Below are 20,679 nucleotides of genomic sequence, written 5' to 3'. Positions count from 1 at the left end.
CTGCAAAAGAACCCTGACTTTTCTGTGAGTAAATGCAGATGTTAGTCTTTTACTGAACTTTTTTTTTCCTCAAGACAACCTTTCAACAGGAAATAGCTAGAGATGGAGTCTTTTGTTACTTGGCTTTTTTTTTTTAAATTATTGTTATTTTAAAAAGACCAAAACCAACAAAGAAAACCAAACTCTTCACCAAAATCTAATCTGTAATCTAGAATTTAGAAACAGGAACCTAGAGAGAATTAGGCATGCATAAAGCCAGATTTGTATGTGGTTTTATGTGTATGGGTTTTTTATTAAACAAGTGACTAGGAAATTGATTGCTATCTTTTGAGGAATATTTCATTTCACTCCTTTCAAGCATTATTTCTCTTTTATAATTGTGCTGAGGGATATATTTGTTTGCTTTTTTGTGGTGGTGGGAAATCACTTGGTATAAGACTTGGCATCCAGCAGGTAAAGCCTCACTATAGAAAGGAATTATATGAGGAAGAGAGTACTGTGGTAGTTTGTAAGAAAGGGCAGCACAGAAGGAACTAGCAAAGTGCTGAAAAGAGAATATGTAAAGGTATCTAGGAACAGGATGTCTTTGTTATAGATACAGTGTAATATGTCTTTCTATATGAATTTATATCTTATATATGTATTAGAAAGAATTATGTGTGTATATGTGTATGTATTTGAATTTTCAGATATATAAGGAAAGAGAGACAATTCAGAAATAATGGAATAAAATAACAACTGCAGGATGAGTTAGAAAAAGTCAGTTTCTTCTCTAGCACCTCACTGCTTTTTGAATCCAGCAAAAGTAACAAATAACAGAACTTTGAGTTGATATGTTTATTAATTGAATAGGTATCAATGAGAGCTATACAGTAACATCTGTTTTACACATCTTTTTTTTTAATGCTTGAAAATATCACCCTTCCTCAGACTTGAGAGAATGAGTTGCAGAGATGCTTTAGTTCTCTGCATACTTCACTAGATGAGAATTTTGCCAACTGACATCATCCTATTTAACAAATATTCTCACTTGTAGAGTGTTCTTTATCCTTCTCTCCCAGTGATATTTCTCCCCATGTGGTAAGCAGTATATTGTGTACACAATTTCCTGGTGAGACATTGGCTACCTTAATTAGTGTTGTGAGTTGTACTGAATTTCACCAGTGGAATATCCTGCACAGCTGGTATCCAAGCTTTCTGTGCAACTACTGCCCTTTGTTCCCTTGGTGGTTACAGGAAGAAGCCCTTGACCTTTGGTGGGTAGGATGTTTTTAGCATGTGTGAAATGGTTTTGGAGGGGGTTTTATTACATTTTTGTTGTCCTGTGGACAGTAAAGAGTAGTAGCTCTGGCTTGTTTGTCTCCTTTTATAATACAGAAGACTAACTTGCAAACTTAGAATTGGCAACAGGTATGGTTTGTCTGAAATAAAAACCATTAAGCTTGTTTAAAATACATATTTTATTAGGTCATATGGTTTTCATGTGCCCATTTATCAACCATTTTTCATCTTGTTCTCGACAGTTTTGAATCTAGGCTTGTGTTCAGTGGACTGATGAATTCGAGGTTAAAAATTTGTAAGGGAAACTTCTTAGCAGAAGTATTCATGTGAGTTAACAGAATCTACTATGATTTTTTCATGTAAAAAGCAACTTAGCTGACGTCTTGATAGTGTTCCTAATTTTTTTAGCTCATAATGAATAAATGAAGGTTGCTAAAACTTAAATCATTCTCAAAGCTGATATTTTGATATCAGTAAGGGAGATGAAAATTCTCAGTTGATAATGAGGTCAAAATTTGGGATTTTCTTTGTTGTTCATTTTTTAAAACCACCAATATTCAAAAGTTCAAACTTACTTGCATTTATTAAAATATAAGATAGCTGACCAGCCTCCTGTGGCTGAACAGGTTTTTTCAGATAATGTATGTTATTTCAGGCTCAAAACATCCACTGTTTTTTTGGTCTACTTGAGGATTTTTTCACCTGGGTTTGATTCACATTCCTTGTGTCAGGTAGTTTCTCAAGTACTTAATACTGAGAAGTGACATACTCTGCAGAAGTTTGGATTGGTTTAAGAAAATATAAAAGTCTTTGAAAAGCACCTGTAAAGCATCAGATCAATTCTTGAAACTCAAGAATATTTACAAACATATAGAAACTGGTTATTAAAATGTTAAAATATTTTATTGCCCCAACAGAACCCAAACTCTTGCAGGTAAAAGATATGGACTTTCCTCTGGTGTAGATAACTTTCAAAACTCATAGATGTTCATACATCATATTTTAAGTAGGCAATATTTGGTTGAGATACATACATACCTGCCACATGTGGCAGATGCAAATGGAAAGGTGGATCAGTGAATATTCAGTGCATCAAGATTAGCTTAGCAAAGTGGTTATTTTCATATTGCAGTGTAGTCCCTCTTTCACATTTGGCTATACATGAGCTGCAGTTATGGGATCTTTCACGTATTAGCAATTTCTTTTGTGGAAGAACTGCTCCTGCAATAGGAATTTAAATTTGAGCAGTGTATCAGCTTTTTTCTCTCTTCCCTTACTTACTTGAGGATTTTTTTTTCCTACTTTTTTAATTCAGTTACATTCTGCTACCAAACATTAGAGTGAATATGGATAACTAATAAACTTGCATACATGACTACTGATTTAAAAACTGAACAGCAGTATAAATCTTAATATTCCTTAATTATTTATCTTGATAACTCATATCCTATTTGTATTTTGTTATTTCTTACCTAGAAGTGGAAGAACTGCTAACTTCTCTTAAGCATATCCAGCACGTTTTGGTAGACCCTCAGAGCCAAGAGGACATCTCGCTCATTTTACAGCTTGTCCAAAATAGCGATTTTCAGAATGCATTTAAGATACACAATGCTGTTACTGTGCACATGAACAAAGCCAGTCCTCCATATCCTCTCATCTCCAATGCACATGAACTAGCACAAGAGGTATGTACAGTATGCATCCCTGTGATATATGTGAAACCTATAATCATAGCTACTGCTGAAATATGTACTCGTCAAGCTTGTCTGAGTTACTGAATGTTGAATATGAAAGGAATTATAATAGTCACTGCTTGCTGTATCTGGTTTTTCCAGATTTCCAAACAGTAACCAGAAAAATATTTTGGGGATAAGGACTCCATTTTTAGCATGGATAGATATGTAACAGAGAAGGTACTATGTTTAAACATAGGAAAAAGAAGCAGTTGTGAAAATCTAACTCTCTTACCATCGATATTCTTTGTTTCAAGCGTTCAGGGATTGAGTTACAGTTCTCTCTTACTGTGGCTTTCCTCTGAATTGAACCATGGTTCTTTGATGGGGAAGCATCTCTGAAAATACAACCACACTGGAAACAAGCATTCTGCTTTAAAGTGAGCAACATACTTAATTTCAATGTTTTAATTACTGCTGTGATGGTCAGATTACACTTAATTTTTTGTCTGACAGATGACAGCTCTTTTATAAGATTTGATGTTTTTTAGAAATTGTTAAAATATTCTGAGGGATTGCTCAGTAACTTTTGTCACAATTTTCTTGGTTCATGTATATATTGTGGTGAAGTGTGGCTACATCTGAGATGAATATCTGTTTGTTAACTTTGAACTAGGTAGTTTAAATACCAGTATCAGTGCAAGTCTAGCACTGTAGTTCAGCAAAACCAGATCTCAAGGCTGGATAAAGGCTCCAGCATTTAGCACCCGGTGAACCAAACTGACTCAGATACTCTGGTTGGGGTGTTTCAGTATGGCAGCAGGTTGTGGGTGTTGGTGGGTGGTTTTGGGTTTGTTTGTTTGTTTGTTTTAGTGTCTGGTTTTCTTTTTGCCTGAGGCATTTTTTTTCAACAGATTTTTCCACTCTCCTTCCTTTTTCTAGACTTTAGCCTTGTAAGTCAACAGTATTGTAGCAAGTTTGAAGTTCTTTTGCAGAAGAAATTACTGATTCTTGAGGGACATCATTTAAATGCTATCTAAAACTGCACTTGCTGATTAAACTGCAGCTTAGGATTTTCCTGTTTAGGTTTGTCAGTAAGACTGTGCCAAAACCAGGTGGGAGTATTTTACATATGAGCTTCCCTCCATCTTATTCATCAGCCTGTAGGCTGCTTCAGAATCCTCATTAGGCTTCTTCAGTGTCTGTAAGTCTGAAGGAACCTTTTCAGTTAACTTCTGTTTGTCAGCTACTTCCCCAAACATCCACTATACTTAGGCCTAGTTTGGGATTTCATTCAATACAAGCCAGAATTTTTGAACCTCCTTTTGTAATTACAGATTTAACTCTTAAGGGTTAACTCTTAAGAAAGATTTAACTCTTAAGAAAGCTGGGTTTTCCCCTTTGTGATTATGATGTCCTTTTATTTGCTACTTAATAGAAGTTTCCAAGAAGAAAATATGCCTAGGAAGACTCTAGGTCTGTTTTCAAAATTTCACATTCCTCCCCGTTTTTCACTACCCCTTACCTTCCCAACATATTCTTCTCTTTTTTTCAGGTGATTTGGTAAATCCTAAAATCAGAAGGTGGTGCAAAGCCAGTTTTGTGTCTCTTACCAGTCCATGAAGAAGGTTAAGCAAAAAGAAAATATTTCATTAATCCAAAGTTTTTAAACCAACACAATTTGATCATCACCTGCAAGACTATTACATAAAAGGCAAACATATCACTGCACTCATTTTGATTCTTCATCTCCCATCCCTGTCTTGTCCAGCCTTGAAATTCCTGAAAAGTCAATATTTTGCATATGTCTGTGCCCGTTTTCAGGTGTAATCTAGTTTCCTAGTGCTTCAGCTTCTCATGTATTTAAGTGACTTGTATTTTGCAATATGTTAAATAACATCCTAAAATGATAGAGCCAGAAACTCAGGACAAATATTTCTGTGTCTGACAGAAGCGTCTCAAGAGGAGGAACACCTTGAGGCCTTCATTCACATCATTCTATATTTCCTTGTCTTGTCTGAATAGAAGATCTTATGTTTGCTTTTCAGATCTTTTATTCATTTTGGAAAGACTTCTGTATTTGTTATGGTAGCAGTATGGGAGGAAATTATTTCTGCTTTAGAAAAAGTTGGTGGTGTTTTTGTTTTGTTTTGTTGGGGTTTCTTGTTAGTGTGGGGGTTTTTTTTAACCCTGACAACGTGTCTATCTTGCGTGCCTAAGTTTTTTCTTGTACTCTGATTTTTTGTTGTCTTTTGCTTTTTCCATCCCTGAGCATGGGTATGGGAAGCTCCCCCAGAAAGCAATTCATTTACTTACTTCGGAGTGTTTTTGAAAAGACATTTGCAGAAGCCTGGATTTAAGATACTGATAGCATCTTCATGATAAAGCCACAAGACATTACAAGGAAGAAAAATAGCAGATACCTGCATGACATTAATTTTAAATGGCAGGTAGTGCTAATGTGCATATTTTAGTGCACAGGTCATCAGTGACAGTGTATAACTCTGAAACTGTTTTGGAGTGTGTGCCCTAATTTAAAGCTACAGACATATTTTGTTTGAGGCTATATGCTGTGGAAGAGAAGAGCTCTAACAGGCAAAGACAGTTTACAACACAGTTTCAGAAGGCAACATGAAGCATCCTTGCTTTTAAAACAGAAGTAATATTAGTTACATAAGTGTACTTTTTAAAAAAAATTTTCTAGTCCTCTTTCGAAAATACTTAAAATTAGTAATACACCTGTACAGTTAACTTTTCCCGCCAATTCTGATAACCAGACAGAAATAGCTCAAGACTTGTCCTTTTTTTTTAAAAGAAACTTTAATTGAATTAAAAAGGTGGAATGAAGCACTTGAGCTTAAGGAATTTATTTGAGAAAGCTTATCTTCATGTAATGGAGTGTAGTCGAAATCTTAAATAAAAATAGCCAGTAAACATCAAGTGTAATTAAATTGATTTTAAATCCATTTAAACTTGACCAAGATGGGGGCAAGGATTATGGGAACATGGTCTGAATCTTGACCTTGTGAGAATATTTGATGCAGCATTCCAGACAGTTTATAATTTTTGGCCTGTAACAGGACATACCTTAAAGACGTTCTTGCTATTAAGTGTACATAATAGGTTCAATTTATATAGGCTATGTTTCTAAATGTTTTGGATTTGTTACTGTTGCTTCTGCAAATTCAAGCAAATAAACCAGATCAGTACTTCTGAGGGGATGCACTGGAAGCTTGTAATTTCTGGTGTAAGTGCACTAGTATGTATATGTACATTCCATCCAACAGTCCTGCTCACCTGAGAGTAAACAAAAACAGGATTTTGCAGGTGCAGTTAAATTCTGAATGTTTAATATCACTCCAGCACATGCCTCCACCGTACATGCCTCCAAACTGTGGTGTGTAGAGTGAAACCAAATTGATAGCTTTTGGAGGGCTGCTTGAACTAAAGTTAACATAATTAACAATAAAAACTAGTCTGAAGAGTTAAGAAAATGCAAGTATTGCCACATATTCAGTGCAATTCATGCTTTATGTGGTGTTTCGCTTCTGGAATGACAGGCTACTTCAAATTTCTTAGTCTGATAAAGCTGTGGGATTCATTACCATGAGTTACAAAGGACTCTGGCATGCAGCAATACTGGTGTGATAGGTGGTGTATTTGGCAGCCTAAAGGTTTCCTGGCGCTTCATTAAATAAACAAATAAGAGATGTATCTTTCTCTTAAAGAAGGGAGGAGCCAATAAAGTTTTGAATAATCAAATTATTCAAAGACAAAATTCAACTTGAATAAAGGATGTTCACCACACACAGAATAACCGGTTGGACCGGGTTGCTTTCTTTTCCACTGCCAAATCCGCAGCCTCTGACCTTGCATTCAGAAGGTTGTCTTGCTTGCAGGACTTCCAAGTTGCTTTCTGAGTAGGCTTTCCTGTAAAAAGGTTATAAAGATTGGATAAATAAGACTTTAAAGCTTCTTGTGTCTTCTTCAATAAAGGAATTCAAAGTCCTTTGAAAGTTAAGAGACCTTAAATAAGCCTCTATGAGAAAGTCTGTTGTATAGAAGACTCTTTTCTGTTTACACAGGACAACTTGTTAGTGAAATATGTCCTTTACAGAGCTCTGTCCGCTATATGACACTCTAAAATTTACTCTAAACCAGGCGTAATAGCTTCCTGGCTAATTCAGAGGTATGACTGAAGTCAGACTTCTGTGAAACTGACTTCTTTCTGTTCTCTAGGATTTTAAAGAAATCACTTAAAAATAATTTAAATCTGTCTTCTTGTTTGGCTGTTCTGAGGTATACTACATTCACCATGAGATATGCTCTAGAGATGTCAAAAGGAAGGCATTAGGAGGTTATGCCAGGTATATTGCTAAGCATGGGAACTTGTTCCATGTGGCAGTGTTTGGCTGGCTATGTGAGGATCCTGCTTCATGGAAACAGTTCATTTAGAGGCTTCTGCTAGAATTTAAAATTTTCTTGACTTTTCTCAGTACTGCCATCTAGTTGCATCCAAGAGAGTTGTTAGCATTTCTGTAAATAATTGCTCCTAGGCTAGAGGCTTTCCCTTGGATGTTCTTAGATCATACAAAATGCTTTATTTTCTCTTTGAAACTTTTAGTTTCTTGATTCTCTGATGGCACATTACCTCATCTGTAGGAGTAAAAAGCTCTTGGAAAAAATGTTTTCTGTCTCTCTGAAAGCTGCTGCTCTGATATGTATAATCTGCTCTTGATGTGTCTGTGTTCATTTGTGCTGTTGGACCTGTGTGCCTTTGGTCAAATTAAGCCAGAGGATAATGGCTATGGAAAGTATCTTCTTCAACCTCACCTTTATGTAAGGAGGACTTCTCTGCTGGTTTAAAAGCCCAGCAGCATATTCACATAACACATTGTGATTGATTCCACTAACGTGAAATCACTAACTTTCACTAACTTTCTAGAGTTTAATTCTTTTTGTGTGCATTTTTGTGATACCTGAGCTCATTTCCAGTCTCTGGTATTGACAAATCTGTGTGATATACTGAGTACCAGCTTAGATTTGGTAGATAATTACTGAGGCAAGATGTGCTGGATTAGTCCTGTGGTGTCATTGCATGTTTTCCTGATGTGTACCAGATTAAGTTCAATCTGCAGCCATTGTAACTACATGGATATACTTTATTTTCAGTGAAATGAGTAATGGCAATAGAGGGTTGTGCTTGAGTAGACAGGGGAGGGTTGATAAATCACTGGGTAGATTGAGAGTTTTACTGCTTGATTTCTTTTTAGGTACAGTGTGTTTTGAAACCCAGCCACCATAAGGATGGACAGGAGCTTAATGCTTTGCTGAATGCCCCTCACATGCAGGTAAAACAAAATGAAACTTCTAATCTAATGGATGTATTTCTTATTGTTGTTTTCATTTGCAAAAAATAAGTTATACTGTCTTGGGCTGACTGGGCAAGGATTGATTTTATGCCTCAACCTTCATTTTTCTAGGATGAGGAGTTTCCAGTTTCCAGAAACCAATGAAAATTTCTAATCAAGTGTAGTTTATTATTATATTTAGCCCTTGCTACAGTCTACAAGTTTTACAGGATAATTTGCACATAAACAATGTAGCAGTTGATCAGTAGCAACAGGGCAACACATGAGCTGCTTTGCTTATCTATGTTTTTACCTTTGACAGCTGTTTCATGCTTACCATAGGATGCATAAAGGGAATTTTGTCCTGGGGTGGTGATGTAACTGGTTTTCACTGCAAAACTTATTATGTCTGAATCTGCAGTCACATACATAGTAAACTAGTGTTTGGGGTTTTTTGTACAGAGAAGCCAGAAGTACAGTCACAGTTGTGTTCAAAATTGCTTTTTTATTATTTTCCAATTTGAAAGAAAAGATTTAAAAAGCAGTAGGTGCTACATAGTTGCGATAAATTATTTTTTTAATTGCTTGAGTCAGTTTACAGTATTCTGTAACCTACAGAGACTATTGAAATTGCAGAATTTCGTTGAACTGTACTATTTTGTATACGTATCAAGTGTGACATTTTCTGTAATTGATTTGATTTTGTTTAACACCAGGCACTTTTACTGGCTCATGATAAAGTTGCAGAACAAGAAATGCAACCAGAGCCTATGACAGATGAAAAAATTTATGAGAATGTTGGTGTGTACGGAGGGGAGACGGTTAAAATAGTTCGCATTGAGAAAGCTCGGGATATTCCATTGGTAAGTACTGGTACTCACTAAGTTATGTGTAAAGGAAGTAAGCTTTTTTTATCCTTTTCGGATTGCTATGAAACTTTTGGAATTTGAATGTGAAGGCAATGTTTGACTTGTAAACACTCTCCCTCCTTCCCTCCAAAATGAGAAACAGTCACTCACGGTAAACCTGTGTTTAACTTCATTTAGCAGTAGCCATATGAACTTGTAAAATCTCTTCAACTTCTGTAAGCTTGGATTTGGACAGATCTTGACATGAGTCACTATACCAAGCTTGGCTGAAGGGGAGCTTAGAGCCTTCTGCCAACTGGGTGTGAGTTTTTATGGTTGATTGGTTTCTGGTTTTGATTTGGTGGTTTTTTTAGTGATATCATCTTCTATTGCATCTTTCAAATGAATGTTTCCTTAGAACTACGTTTGTAAAAAAAATAATCTTATGGTGTGGAGCAATTAAATTCTTCAGTTTTTAGTGTAGCTTGAAGGAATTAAGTAGTGTTTTTTTGAATTGGAGCATTGGGTGTATACATCTGAGCTGTTAACTTGCATTGTCTTTCAGCATAGTTCTTTCACTGTCTTGGAATATATACAATAGATGGCTTTGAGTTTCATATATATAATAAATTCAGAATGTGTTGCTGCTACACAGGGTGCTACTGTTCGCAATGAAATGGATTCTGTTATCATTAGTCGAATAGTGAAAGGAGGTGCTGCAGAGAAGAGTGGGCTGTTACATGAAGGGGATGAAGTTCTGGAGATCAATGGCATTGAGATTCGTGGAAAAGATGTCAATGAAGTTTTTGACTTGCTGGTATGTTGAAACACTTCTTGTTTTCTCTGCAGCAAATAGTCATTTCATAAGTCTAGTGCCTGTTCACTCTACTTGTCATTTTACTCATATTTAGCTTCAAAAATATTGTCATTCTAGTACCTGGTGTTTATACATAAAGGGCCATTTCAAGTTTTCTTTCTGATGCATAAGATGATATTGATAAGTATAATGGCAATTATCTGTGAAAGTGAAGCCCACAAATGTAGAAGAACCAAGCTATTATCTTTAGACTTCTAGTGATTTCTAAGAAAACCTTTGTTTAGCTCTGAAAAGCCATGACTTTTCATCTTTGTCTCTGGTTGAGAGAGATGTGTGGCTGTGTGATTGTGGTAGTGTGTGGCTGGGATGGAGGTAATTTTCTTCATAGCACTTTATATGATGCTGTGTTTTAGGCTGGTTTTAGACTGAAATAGTGTTGATAAGCACCAGTGTTTTAGCAATTGCTGAGCAGTGCTTGTACAGTGTCAAGGCCTTCTCTGTTTCTCACTCTATGCCCTGCCTGCAAGTAGGCTGGGGTGAGCACAAGGCTGGGAGGGGACACACTGGAACAGCTGACCCAAATTGACCACAGTGATGTATCTTGCCACATTATTTCATGCTGAGCAGTAAAAACTGGGTGGTGAGTGACTGCTTTTGCATTACTAGTTGGGTTGGGGTTTTTCTCCTTCACTTGTTAAACTGTCTTCACCTTGACCCATGAGGGTTTTTTTCTTGCATTTGATCTTCCGATTCTCTGCCCATCCTGCTGAGAAGCGGGAGTGCTCTAGGAGCTGATAAGTGCTTAAGTTGCAAGCCAGACCAGACTTAACCCACCACAAATTGTATCACATGGGACCTTTACATGACTAGACTTCTTATTCTTTCCCTCCTGATAAAAGCCCTTTTGTCTAGCAGTTTGCTAACAGAGACGTTTTTCTGTTTATTACACCATTCATGACAAGAATTGAGTTGAAAAGCAGCTGGGCAAAACTGCAGGCAAGAAATCTGTCAGGAATCAGTAGATGCAGAGGTACTTGTTTTCAAAAAGGTCCTGTGAGACAGAATGTCAAAAGCTGGCAATTACCAGTATTTTCTGTTGCCCAGTTGCACTTGCTTTCTGTTTTCCCTGGCACCTACTATGGATTGGGACACCTGGAACTTAACTTTGAATCTGTTGTCCAATTGGCAACAGGCAAGACCATTCTGTCCAAGTGAAAACAGATGCAAATGACAATTCTTTTTGAAGTTAATTTATAACTTTGACACAAAACATTGGAAATATGAACAAGAACTTATTTAATAGGGTTCTTTGGGGGGAAAAAGGAGAGGAAAAATACATTTTAGTAAATCTTCAAATTACTTAGTAGATTTATGTTCTACAGACGTACAGAATCAGGAAAAGACCTGGGTTCTGCTCTAAGTTGTGTCATTGTAGGAAGAACAGGCAGCGATATCCATAGATGAAATTGTCTTATGGTACACTAAGACACTAGTTTTTAATGGACAATTTTCATCTTCAGTTGGACTTTTTTCTGAAATTTGCTGATAGAAATTTTCAGCTAATTCATGCAATGAGGTCAAGTAGAAGGAAGCAGAGGAAGAAATGTGTGGAGTTTGGAGGTTTTCGTTATATTATTTTTAATTTTTATGCTGTTTAGAAAGATTCTTACAGTTCTTTGAAAAGCCTTCAATGTCCATGTGTTTTTTGGATCAAAGATACCTGAGATTCTTTATATTCTGTAATTGTCTCTGCTTCCATCTGTTTGGGTTTTTTCCAAGCCATATTTAGCTATGTCCTATACTTCTGAAAATAGTGTTGTGTAGGTGATTAACAGGTAATTCAACTCTGGCAGTTCAGTTCTCTGCAGAGAGCTTATTCTGTTCCTGAGCAGCTCCTGCAACCTAGGGTTAAAGAATAAAAAGTTTCAAGCCACAATACATTAGCATAAGAGAAAATTACTTGCTGAATATTAAAAAAAAATAAACATAACCTTATGTTTGTATTTCTTTAAATATATTTTTAATACAATTATTTTAAAATAATACTTTTAATTCTTTATATGTTGTCACTTGTATTTTTTAATGTGGAAATAAAGTTTTAAAATACTTTAGACCCCCCAGAATACTTAAGCACTGGAGAAGGAAATTACTGACCTCCTTAGTTTTGCCTCATTACTTGCTAGTCAAATGATAATGAACTACATGTGACTTTAGACTATTCACATGATCACTGTGAGATTATATACATTCCTCATGGAACTGTGCATGCTGACTGAAAATAGTGGATTTTCCTTTCCTGCAGCCTCATCATATTATGTTCAGTTACATTTACTTTTTTTAAGCCTTAGGTCTGAATTTTTTGAGATACATGCATTTGCAAGGGTGACTGCAATGTTGATATTAAGTACTTCACATATGCAGGACTTGAGTATATTAGTTAAATTTTTGAACAGTGTTTTGCATTCTTTAATAATGCTAACAGCATAAAATCGTAGTAGAAATGTTTAGATTTGAATATACTGTTCCATTTAAACAATTCTAGAAAAATAATATTTTTAATATATTTTTTCTTCCCAGCGTAGATCCACTTGTTGGTATTTTTGAACAGAACAAGAGAATATTGTTACCCATTTCTCCTGACAGAATTCCAGCTTCACCATTTCAGATAGAAGCAGTTAATAGAATGCTAGGCTTTTAAAATCTGAGTATCAACATTTGGCTTTCTAGCCTGACAGAATCACTGCATCTGTATCTGTACTATGTATTTTAAACCAGTTAAGGGATAGACGATGCGCTGTTAGGAGCAGCCCTTTATGGGGATTTTTAAAGCATTTCCTAAAATACATTATTAAAATTCCTAAGGTTAAACCATATTTTGATACTGTATATGAAGAGTGTATTTTTCCTCTCAGGCCGACATGCACGGTACTCTGACCTTTGTATTGATTCCCAGTCAGCAGAGCAAGCCACCTCCTGTGAAGGAAACAGTTGTAAGTAGCTCTACATGTGTTCTTGTGCTTGGTGATACATAATTTATTTTACCAGTAATGTGTAGAAAGTTCTTCACTAGGTCATTTACATTGTGGAACAAAACCAAAATTTAAACATTTAAATTGATTTGTTACCAGACTGACACCTGAATTAACTGTTGAAAATTATTGATGTCTTAAGCTGAAACTCTTAGTATGATTTTAACTGAGTTTCTAAAATAGCAAGAAGTTGTAAAAGTAGAACTTTATGTGGTTCTGAATTTATTTTGAATTTACGAATTTCTCTATTTTTTATATATATATATGCATGTATGTATTAAAAGAAAATGGATCAATGGAACGTGCAAATATGCTTTGAGAGGAAAGGTTTGTATACTGGAAGCTTTGTTTATTATCTTTTTGTCTAACGTACTTTTCTTGAGATGGTTTTAACAGTTTGAAGAAAAAATGCCCAGACATGAGTGATTGGTGACAAAATACTGTACAAGTGAAACTTCACTTAAAGCCCAGGATATTGGTTTCAGTCTGTGTGTTTATTAGGTATTTTAACCAATTAGAATATCTCTGATAATTTTTGAATGCAAAGAACTTAAAATCAGTAGGTTGGGGCGGGGGGGAGGTTGCCTCCTGAAATGGTGAGGAAGTTTCATGGAGTTGAGAATTACCGAGAGTTAAATTCAAGCGTTTATGTCCAACCTAGCAAAAGTGTGTCTTTTCCATTGCTAACATAGGTAATGTTTTCATTCCAGTACTCCTGTATGCCCCAGATAAAGTTTGCATTTTACAGAATCTTGGAGGTTTTAATATATTGGAGCTCCAGTGCAGTCAAGGAAGAGGGGGTGTAATTCTTCAGAAGTCACTGGGGTGGTTTTTTTCTGATTTTACATTTGATCTCCCACAGATACATGTGAAAGCGCATTTTGACTATGATCCCTCTGATGACCCTTATGTCCCCTGCCGAGAGTTAGGCCTGTCTTTTCAAAAAGGTGACATTCTCCATGTGATCAGTCAAGAAGATCCAAACTGGTGGCAGGCTTACAGAGATGGAGATGAAGATAATCAGCCGTTGGCAGGCCTTATCCCTGGTAAATAAACCTCTAGAAAAAACTTGACAGTTCTCATAGCCACAGGAGCTGTCAGGTTTTCAAAGACTTGTATACCCTTAAATATCCATTGCCTCAAATGTCTGTGACACTGAACCTTTTGCAACAGAACCTACTGCTGGCTACGTAAGTCACTTAAAAGTTGACTTTTTAAAGGCATCACTGTGTTATCGCTGTTAAACCAGAGTAAGGCTGCTGCTGCCACTGCAGGTCGCCTTTCAACAGCTAATGTCCTCTTCCTTTATTCCTCCACCCTGTGGGGACTCTGGATTCAGAGTTCCCTCTGGCTGCAGCAGAGACAGGGGACTGTAACCCAGTTCTCTGGAGATGGGTGCAGCTGTGAGGTTTCTTACTTTGTTCAAATAAACTACTTGATACAGTATCTTTTTTGTGGTGACTTCTCTGTATATTTTCACTTACCAAAGGGCTTTAGTTGCTTGTAACAGTCAGGCTTTCTTTCTCATTGTTGAGGGCCTTCAAGTAACAGGGTTTTCAGAGTTTTGACTTCAAGTCAGTTTATAATTTTTGCATTGCGATATTATTGTGCTCTAGTCCATTTAAGATCTGCTGATCGGTTAAACACAGCGAACAAGAGACTTTTCAAATTCCATAAAATATCCCGCTGTTACTTTATGAATGTTTGAATAAGTTGAGAGAAACACCGATTTAAATATAGGCTAATGTTTTTAAACTGAAGTCCAAAATATTTCATGTAAATAGAACATATTTGACATACAAAAATAGTTAGAAAACCATAGCATCGTAGTGGGAAAGTGTAGTCTTTCCAGGCTACAAATGCTCTGCAAGTCTTTCTTGATTAATATGTTTTTTAAGTATTAAGTTTTGTAGTAATTTTAGTTTCTCCTTTTAAATTTTAATTTCTCTTTTTAAATTTCTTTTAAAAGAATATGTTTTATTCTCCTGAAACCTTCAGAGATGTAAAAGCTTAGGAAAAAGTCAAATGAGTAAGTCATTATGAAAAAGCATGGACGTGGTTTCTAAATGTTAATGGCTCTTGTGCTTTTTCATTTTTTTTAATGCATCAAGGAAAAAGTTTTCAGCAACAAAGAGAAGCAATGAAGCAAACCATAGAAGAAGACAAGGAGCCTGAAAAATCAGGTTGGATATATGTTTTCCAATGGAAAAAAATCTTTTATGGAGGTGCTAATTAGTGATATATATTGAACCTTGTCATTGTGGAGTTGTAGAAAATTATTCTGGTTTTTTGTAATACAAGTGGGATGATTCTTTGAAAGTCTTTATGTAATTATGGGTCTCAATTTAGCACTTAGTTGTATAAATCACGTGGGATTTTTAATAACTGTGCAATGTAATTAGGATAATGTAGGGAATTTGGAAAGCCCCTTTTTTCTTAAAGAATTTTATCTGCCATGACTCAGTTTAAGTTCTTGACATGAACATTTGCTTAATACACCAGACCACTGTAATCAGCAGAAGGATATTATGTCTTTTCAAAACTGCAGAATAAATTCTCCACTTTAAAGATCCAGATAGTGGGTAGAATAGGAGGATTTTTGCTGTATGGGTGTTTGATTGTGGTGATTTTTGTTTTGGAAATAAAATTTTCAGGAAAACTCTGGTGTGCAAAGAAGAACAAAAAGAAACGGAAAAAGATTTTATACAATGCAAATAAAAATGATGGTGAGTAACATGTTTTCCAGAATATATGTACTTATACACATATAACTATAAAAGATTCCATAACTAGCCTTGTGAAAACAATGCTTAAATTCAGGATATGATGTTAGAAATAATAGCTGATGAAGTTCTCTGTAAGAGCAGTAGTATGTTCTGTTGTAGCATTTAGTGAAAGATGTAAAAGAGGTGACAGGATATGTAGGGTCATTTAGTGTCTTTAATGAAGACCAGATTATAGGGGTAAAAAATAGATAGCTTTTTAGGCATGGAAGCACTCATAATTTTACAATGGTGAACTAATTTGTTATGGTTTTGTAATGTCATCTCCCTCTGCATAATTAAGTTTAGTAAACAAAAACCTTCTCCACAAAGATTTTTATAGGCTATTTATACTATATTCTTACACAAGTACTTGGGATGATTTTTGTTGTTGTTGGGTGTAAAGTGTCATTCTTATACTAGATACTTGTTCCTTGGCAAGAAAGTTGTTTCCTGAATTTATGCTGCTACTTATATGAGTAATAGTAAGTGGAGACACATTTTCTTTCTCAAGAAAGGGAGAAAAAGAAGTCTGATCTTACTGAGCAAGTGATGATCTTTGGGGTTCTGTTGCTTTGGTGACTCAGAGATGCTGGGCAGAGAGTTCGGGAACTACCTCAAACTTTATACTGCATGACAGGCAGTACATGCAGCTGTTAGCGAAGTATTTGTGACTGTTTTATTGTTCTCTCTCAAGATTATGACAATGAGGAAATTCTGACCTACGAGGAAATGTCACTGTATCATCAACCAGCAAATAGGAAGCGTCCCATTGTCCTGATTGGCCCACAGAACTGCGGCCAAAACGAGCTGCGGCAGAGACTTATGAATAACGAAGTGGATCGCTTTGCCTCTGCAGTTCCACGTAAGTTTGACAGGCAGATAAGATTCTGTATTCTAAACATTGTCTGCAGACAAATCCTGTTGTGTTGAAAATAGTAATTAGGATCCTGGGGGCTTTGAGCAGTATATATTGAGCTCTTGAAAAATGGGCAAGGAAAGTGACCTCTTGTATGGCAAAAAATAGCTTTGGTAAGTTAATGCAAATCCAGTGTCTCAACACAGTGTTATAAAGGCATTATAAGGCATGCATTTATTCCAGTTTGCATAAAATTGGAGTGAGTTAGAGAAGTTTAAAAAAGAAACTGGTATATAGGGCAAAGAATTTTTAACCAAATGTCCTGCATAAATTTAAGTTTAGGTGGTTTTGGTGCCTTTCCAAACTACTTATATTTCAGTGATGATTATATTTTTAATGTCTCATGTACCCTGGATTATGTTTACAAACAGCTTAGCAATATATATTGTTATAAACAACTAATGGCTGTTTTCACATTCAGATCACAACTGCACAGTTAAAACTATTCCTTTCGTAGTTTGCTACTTTTTTATCGTCTAGATAATGTAAGTGAAACCTTTGAATTAAGTCTGACAACTTAATCTGACCATGGACATTTATTGTATAAAATAAAATACATGGATTTCTTGGATATTCCATATGTTGGTGGGGTTTTTTTTTGCTTGATTAGCAACATTTCTCCTAAGAGAAATGCTGATTGCTTTTCTTCAGTTCTACAGGTGTATCACTCTCAATGTCTTCTTTTGTTGCTCTTGCTTGTAGATACTACTCGGAGTAGGCGAGAGACTGAAGCAGCTGGCAGGGATTACCATTTCGTTTCTCGACAGGCATTTGAGAGTGACATAGCTGCAGGGAAGTTCATTGAATATGGAGAGTTTGAAAAGAACCTCTATGGTACTAGCATAGACTCCGTGCGCCAAGTAATCAACTCAGGCAAGATATGCCTTTTAAATCTTCACACCCAGGTATGGCAAAAATGTTGCCTCTCGTGTTTTAATTGTAGAAGCTGCTGTGAGAACCTACAGAGCTCTGTTTGGTTTATATAAAATGAGTGTGTTTTCAAGGTCCATATTTATTCCAAGTTTTCTTTCAGTGATGTTCAGTTGACTATACAGTGTATTATACAGCCTTCTTGTTCCTTGCTTGTAAATATGCACATCTTTATCCGCTACAGGTATTAGGGGCCTTTTCACCAGCTTTAAGTATCTGGAAACCATCTGAATTAAAAAGATGAATTAAAATAAGATTTGTGTCTCTCAGTCCTCCAATTATTCTGTGAGCTCTGAGATTTTTGAAGATGGAGAGGAAATTGTTTGTACTTGGAAAGTGTTTTTTGGGACTGTTAATGCAGTTTCCAAATCCAGTTCAGGATTAAAGTATATGACATCATTAATATTGAAAAGCTGTTTAGCTGTGACCTTCTGGTTATGGAGAGGAAAGCCATGTTTGCAGACCTCAACTTGGAAATTTAGTGAAACATGGGAAGAGGCAGAGTCCTGGAACACAGCCCGTTTTCTGATACACATGATATGTGTGAGGTCTGCTGCTGTTGTAGATCTGCAAAAGAAGCCCTAAAACTCAGACACATCAGTAAAGTCTGGTAGTATTGAAGCTGTAATTAGTCAACAATTAGTTATCACCAGTTGGGACCATGTGATACTTTACTAGAATACCTTGTGGGTATTGCAAAGCATGTCATAAAGTGAAAATTCACAACTCTTTAAAAATTTGTTAAATTCTGTGGCTAAAAAAATCTATTTCAGAGACAAGTTGTTTGTCCTGAGACACAGAGAGTAGTAGGCCTTTTGGAAAAACCGAATGACAGTTTGTATTTCTTTACTTCTGTCTCTCAATATAAATGTAACCTGACAAAACAAAATGCTATGCATACTGTAGTAGTGTATCTGATACTTCTATTTTAATCTTCAAACAGAAAGGGTTGAACTGTAGTCTTCAAAGTAAACTGTAGTATTTAAAGACTCTTCTCTCTGTTCAAAGCTGATACCATTCCTTAGCATTCTAAGGACACTTACCTCAATGCAGATGACTTTTTCTTTGCTTTTGGATACCAAAAGATCCATTCCTTCAGTTTAGTTAAGAATAATATACTTGAACAAAAGTAAATGTTTCAGTTCCATGAAGCTGAAAAATGTTGGAATATCAATTTTGTAGGAAAAGGTGGCTTAACTGTGAGTGGTGATGATAATACTGTTAATTAATTATATTGTTGTTAATATATTGTACAGTTTTCGTGTTTGAAGAGTATATTATCAATTATAACATGAATAATGCATCATTAAATGCCCTTTTCTTGGGTGGAATTGTTAAATATTTAATAAATCCTATTTCTGCAGTCACTGAAGACACTACGTAACTCTGACTTGAAGCCATATATTATATTTGTTGCACCACCTTCACAAGAGAGACTACGAGCTTTATTGGCCAAAGAAGGGAAAAACCCAAAGGTAAGGTGTCCTACATGTCTTCTGAAACCATGTTGGCTTTGGTAAATGTGTGCACTTTCTTTGGAATTGGGACCCAGTAATGGTCCTGACAATTACCACTGCAGTGAAACAGTGTGGTTGGGATCTGTGTGTTCCAGGTTAGTAGGCGGACCATACTAAAGGAGGGGTTCAGGATGCTTTTGTCTAATGTGATGCAAGAGGTATTAGAAACGAAAATGCACTGCTAAATCAGTAATCCTGGGGCACAAGGTCTCTGCATGGGGATCCTTGCATTTGGGTACAAAAATATGAACTCTTATTTCAAAACTGTGGAAAACCCAGCTTTGTCCCCAAGTAAACCTGGGAATAATTCTGTGGAGCAAAGGATTACTGTTTTTCTTTTGAGAATTTACCTGCCCTTGGGAAAGCATTTACTTGAAAATTCAAAACTATTCAGATAAAATTATTTTAATGCTTGGTCCTGTAGGATCACTTTTCATGTTCAGCCAGAGTCATATCCAAGATTTGAGCTTATCCAGTTAAGATCCAGTTTAGTTACTGAGAAGGTAGTTCTGCAGAATGGACTCAAAAGCCATAGATTAAACCAAGACATCTGAAAGCTCAGAAAATTTCTTTGTCAGCTTACAATACACAAAGTGCTTATTGCTAGGACAATGAAGTAGCTTTTCAACTGAGATCTACCCTGTGGTGGTTGGTGGGAGCCGTTTGCTGCCGTGGTATCTTCAGAGTACTAGCTGAGCATAATATGGTTCATACTGAGGAAAAACAATCTTCCCAGCATAACTCAGAGGGACTCCTGACATGGCTGTTGGTCACGGATCAAACCTCACTGTGTTTTGTGGCTGTGTTGTTTTGCTTACTTGGATGCAAGACCTAGAAGTCCATTAAAGTCCAAGTGTTAAAAGAGAGGGATTTTTCTTTTTACCTTCCCCCCCTCACCCTTGAGTCAAATGGAATCATAGTCTTTAAATGGGTGTGTTTCCTCCTTCATGTTTATGCAACTAATGACACTTTATTTTATGTAAACATTGCAACATTGTAGGTTCTGGATTCTTGCTGCAGTAGTCAAGGAATCCATTTGCAATAAAAAGGAATACATTTCTTGGTGTTAAAGAATGCCTGTTTTCTTTCTGATTAATAGTATTGGAGTTGTATTTATTTCAAGGGGGTACATGTTCTCATGTTAAACCCCCTCCCCAATAAAGAAAAGGGTATTTCTTGCATGTATGCCTGTATGTTACTTTGATTTTATCAAGAGTATATAATGACTAAGAAAAAAAATCTTGAAGGCTTGAAGTCCTTTTTGAAATTATACCTGAATATTCCTTTATACAATAGAAAACTAAGTTGCAGAAGAGGAAAATAAACACACTTCTAGCAGCTAATTGTAAAAAAAAAAAATCTGAAGTGAAGTAAAGCAAAACATGTCTACTTCTCCCTTTGTATCATTTATCTACATCTGCAATATTCTTGCTTTTGACATAGTCCCTTCCAGCTCCCAAATGGTGGTTTTCATTTTTCTGCAATGTTATTCACTGTTATGGTGATTTGGTCAGCTTAAACATATAAGTCTCCCTGTGGTTCTCATTGCTGT

The 20,679-nt window shown here is 36.0% G+C and overlaps 1 protein-coding gene across 1 annotated transcript in view; it reads left to right on the top strand.

Annotated features, from left to right (window-relative positions):
- The window catches only part of MPP5 (membrane palmitoylated protein 5), a 56,670-nt gene that overhangs the window by 32,449 nt on the left and 3,542 nt on the right, over window positions 1-20,679 (top strand). Inside the window, exons 3-13 of the mRNA XM_032692113.1 lie at window positions 2,758-2,966; window positions 8,228-8,305; window positions 9,022-9,168; window positions 9,809-9,970; window positions 12,883-12,960; window positions 13,862-14,045; window positions 15,111-15,182; window positions 15,654-15,725; window positions 16,459-16,626; window positions 17,383-17,585; window positions 18,975-19,085. Of these exons, the coding sequence (XP_032548004.1) occupies window positions 2,758-2,966; window positions 8,228-8,305; window positions 9,022-9,168; window positions 9,809-9,970; window positions 12,883-12,960; window positions 13,862-14,045; window positions 15,111-15,182; window positions 15,654-15,725; window positions 16,459-16,626; window positions 17,383-17,585; window positions 18,975-19,085 (1,484 nt within the window). The remainder of the gene's footprint in view (window positions 1-2,757; window positions 2,967-8,227; window positions 8,306-9,021; window positions 9,169-9,808; window positions 9,971-12,882; window positions 12,961-13,861; window positions 14,046-15,110; window positions 15,183-15,653; window positions 15,726-16,458; window positions 16,627-17,382; window positions 17,586-18,974; window positions 19,086-20,679) is intronic.

This window comes from Chiroxiphia lanceolata, chromosome 6 (assembly GCF_009829145.1).
Source record: "Chiroxiphia lanceolata isolate bChiLan1 chromosome 6, bChiLan1.pri, whole genome shotgun sequence".
In the NCBI taxonomy this organism is placed as follows: domain Eukaryota; kingdom Metazoa; phylum Chordata; class Aves; order Passeriformes; family Pipridae; genus Chiroxiphia; species Chiroxiphia lanceolata.
The sequence above is the reverse complement of the archived record's forward strand: the minus strand, read 5'-3'. Positions and strand labels throughout refer to the sequence as shown.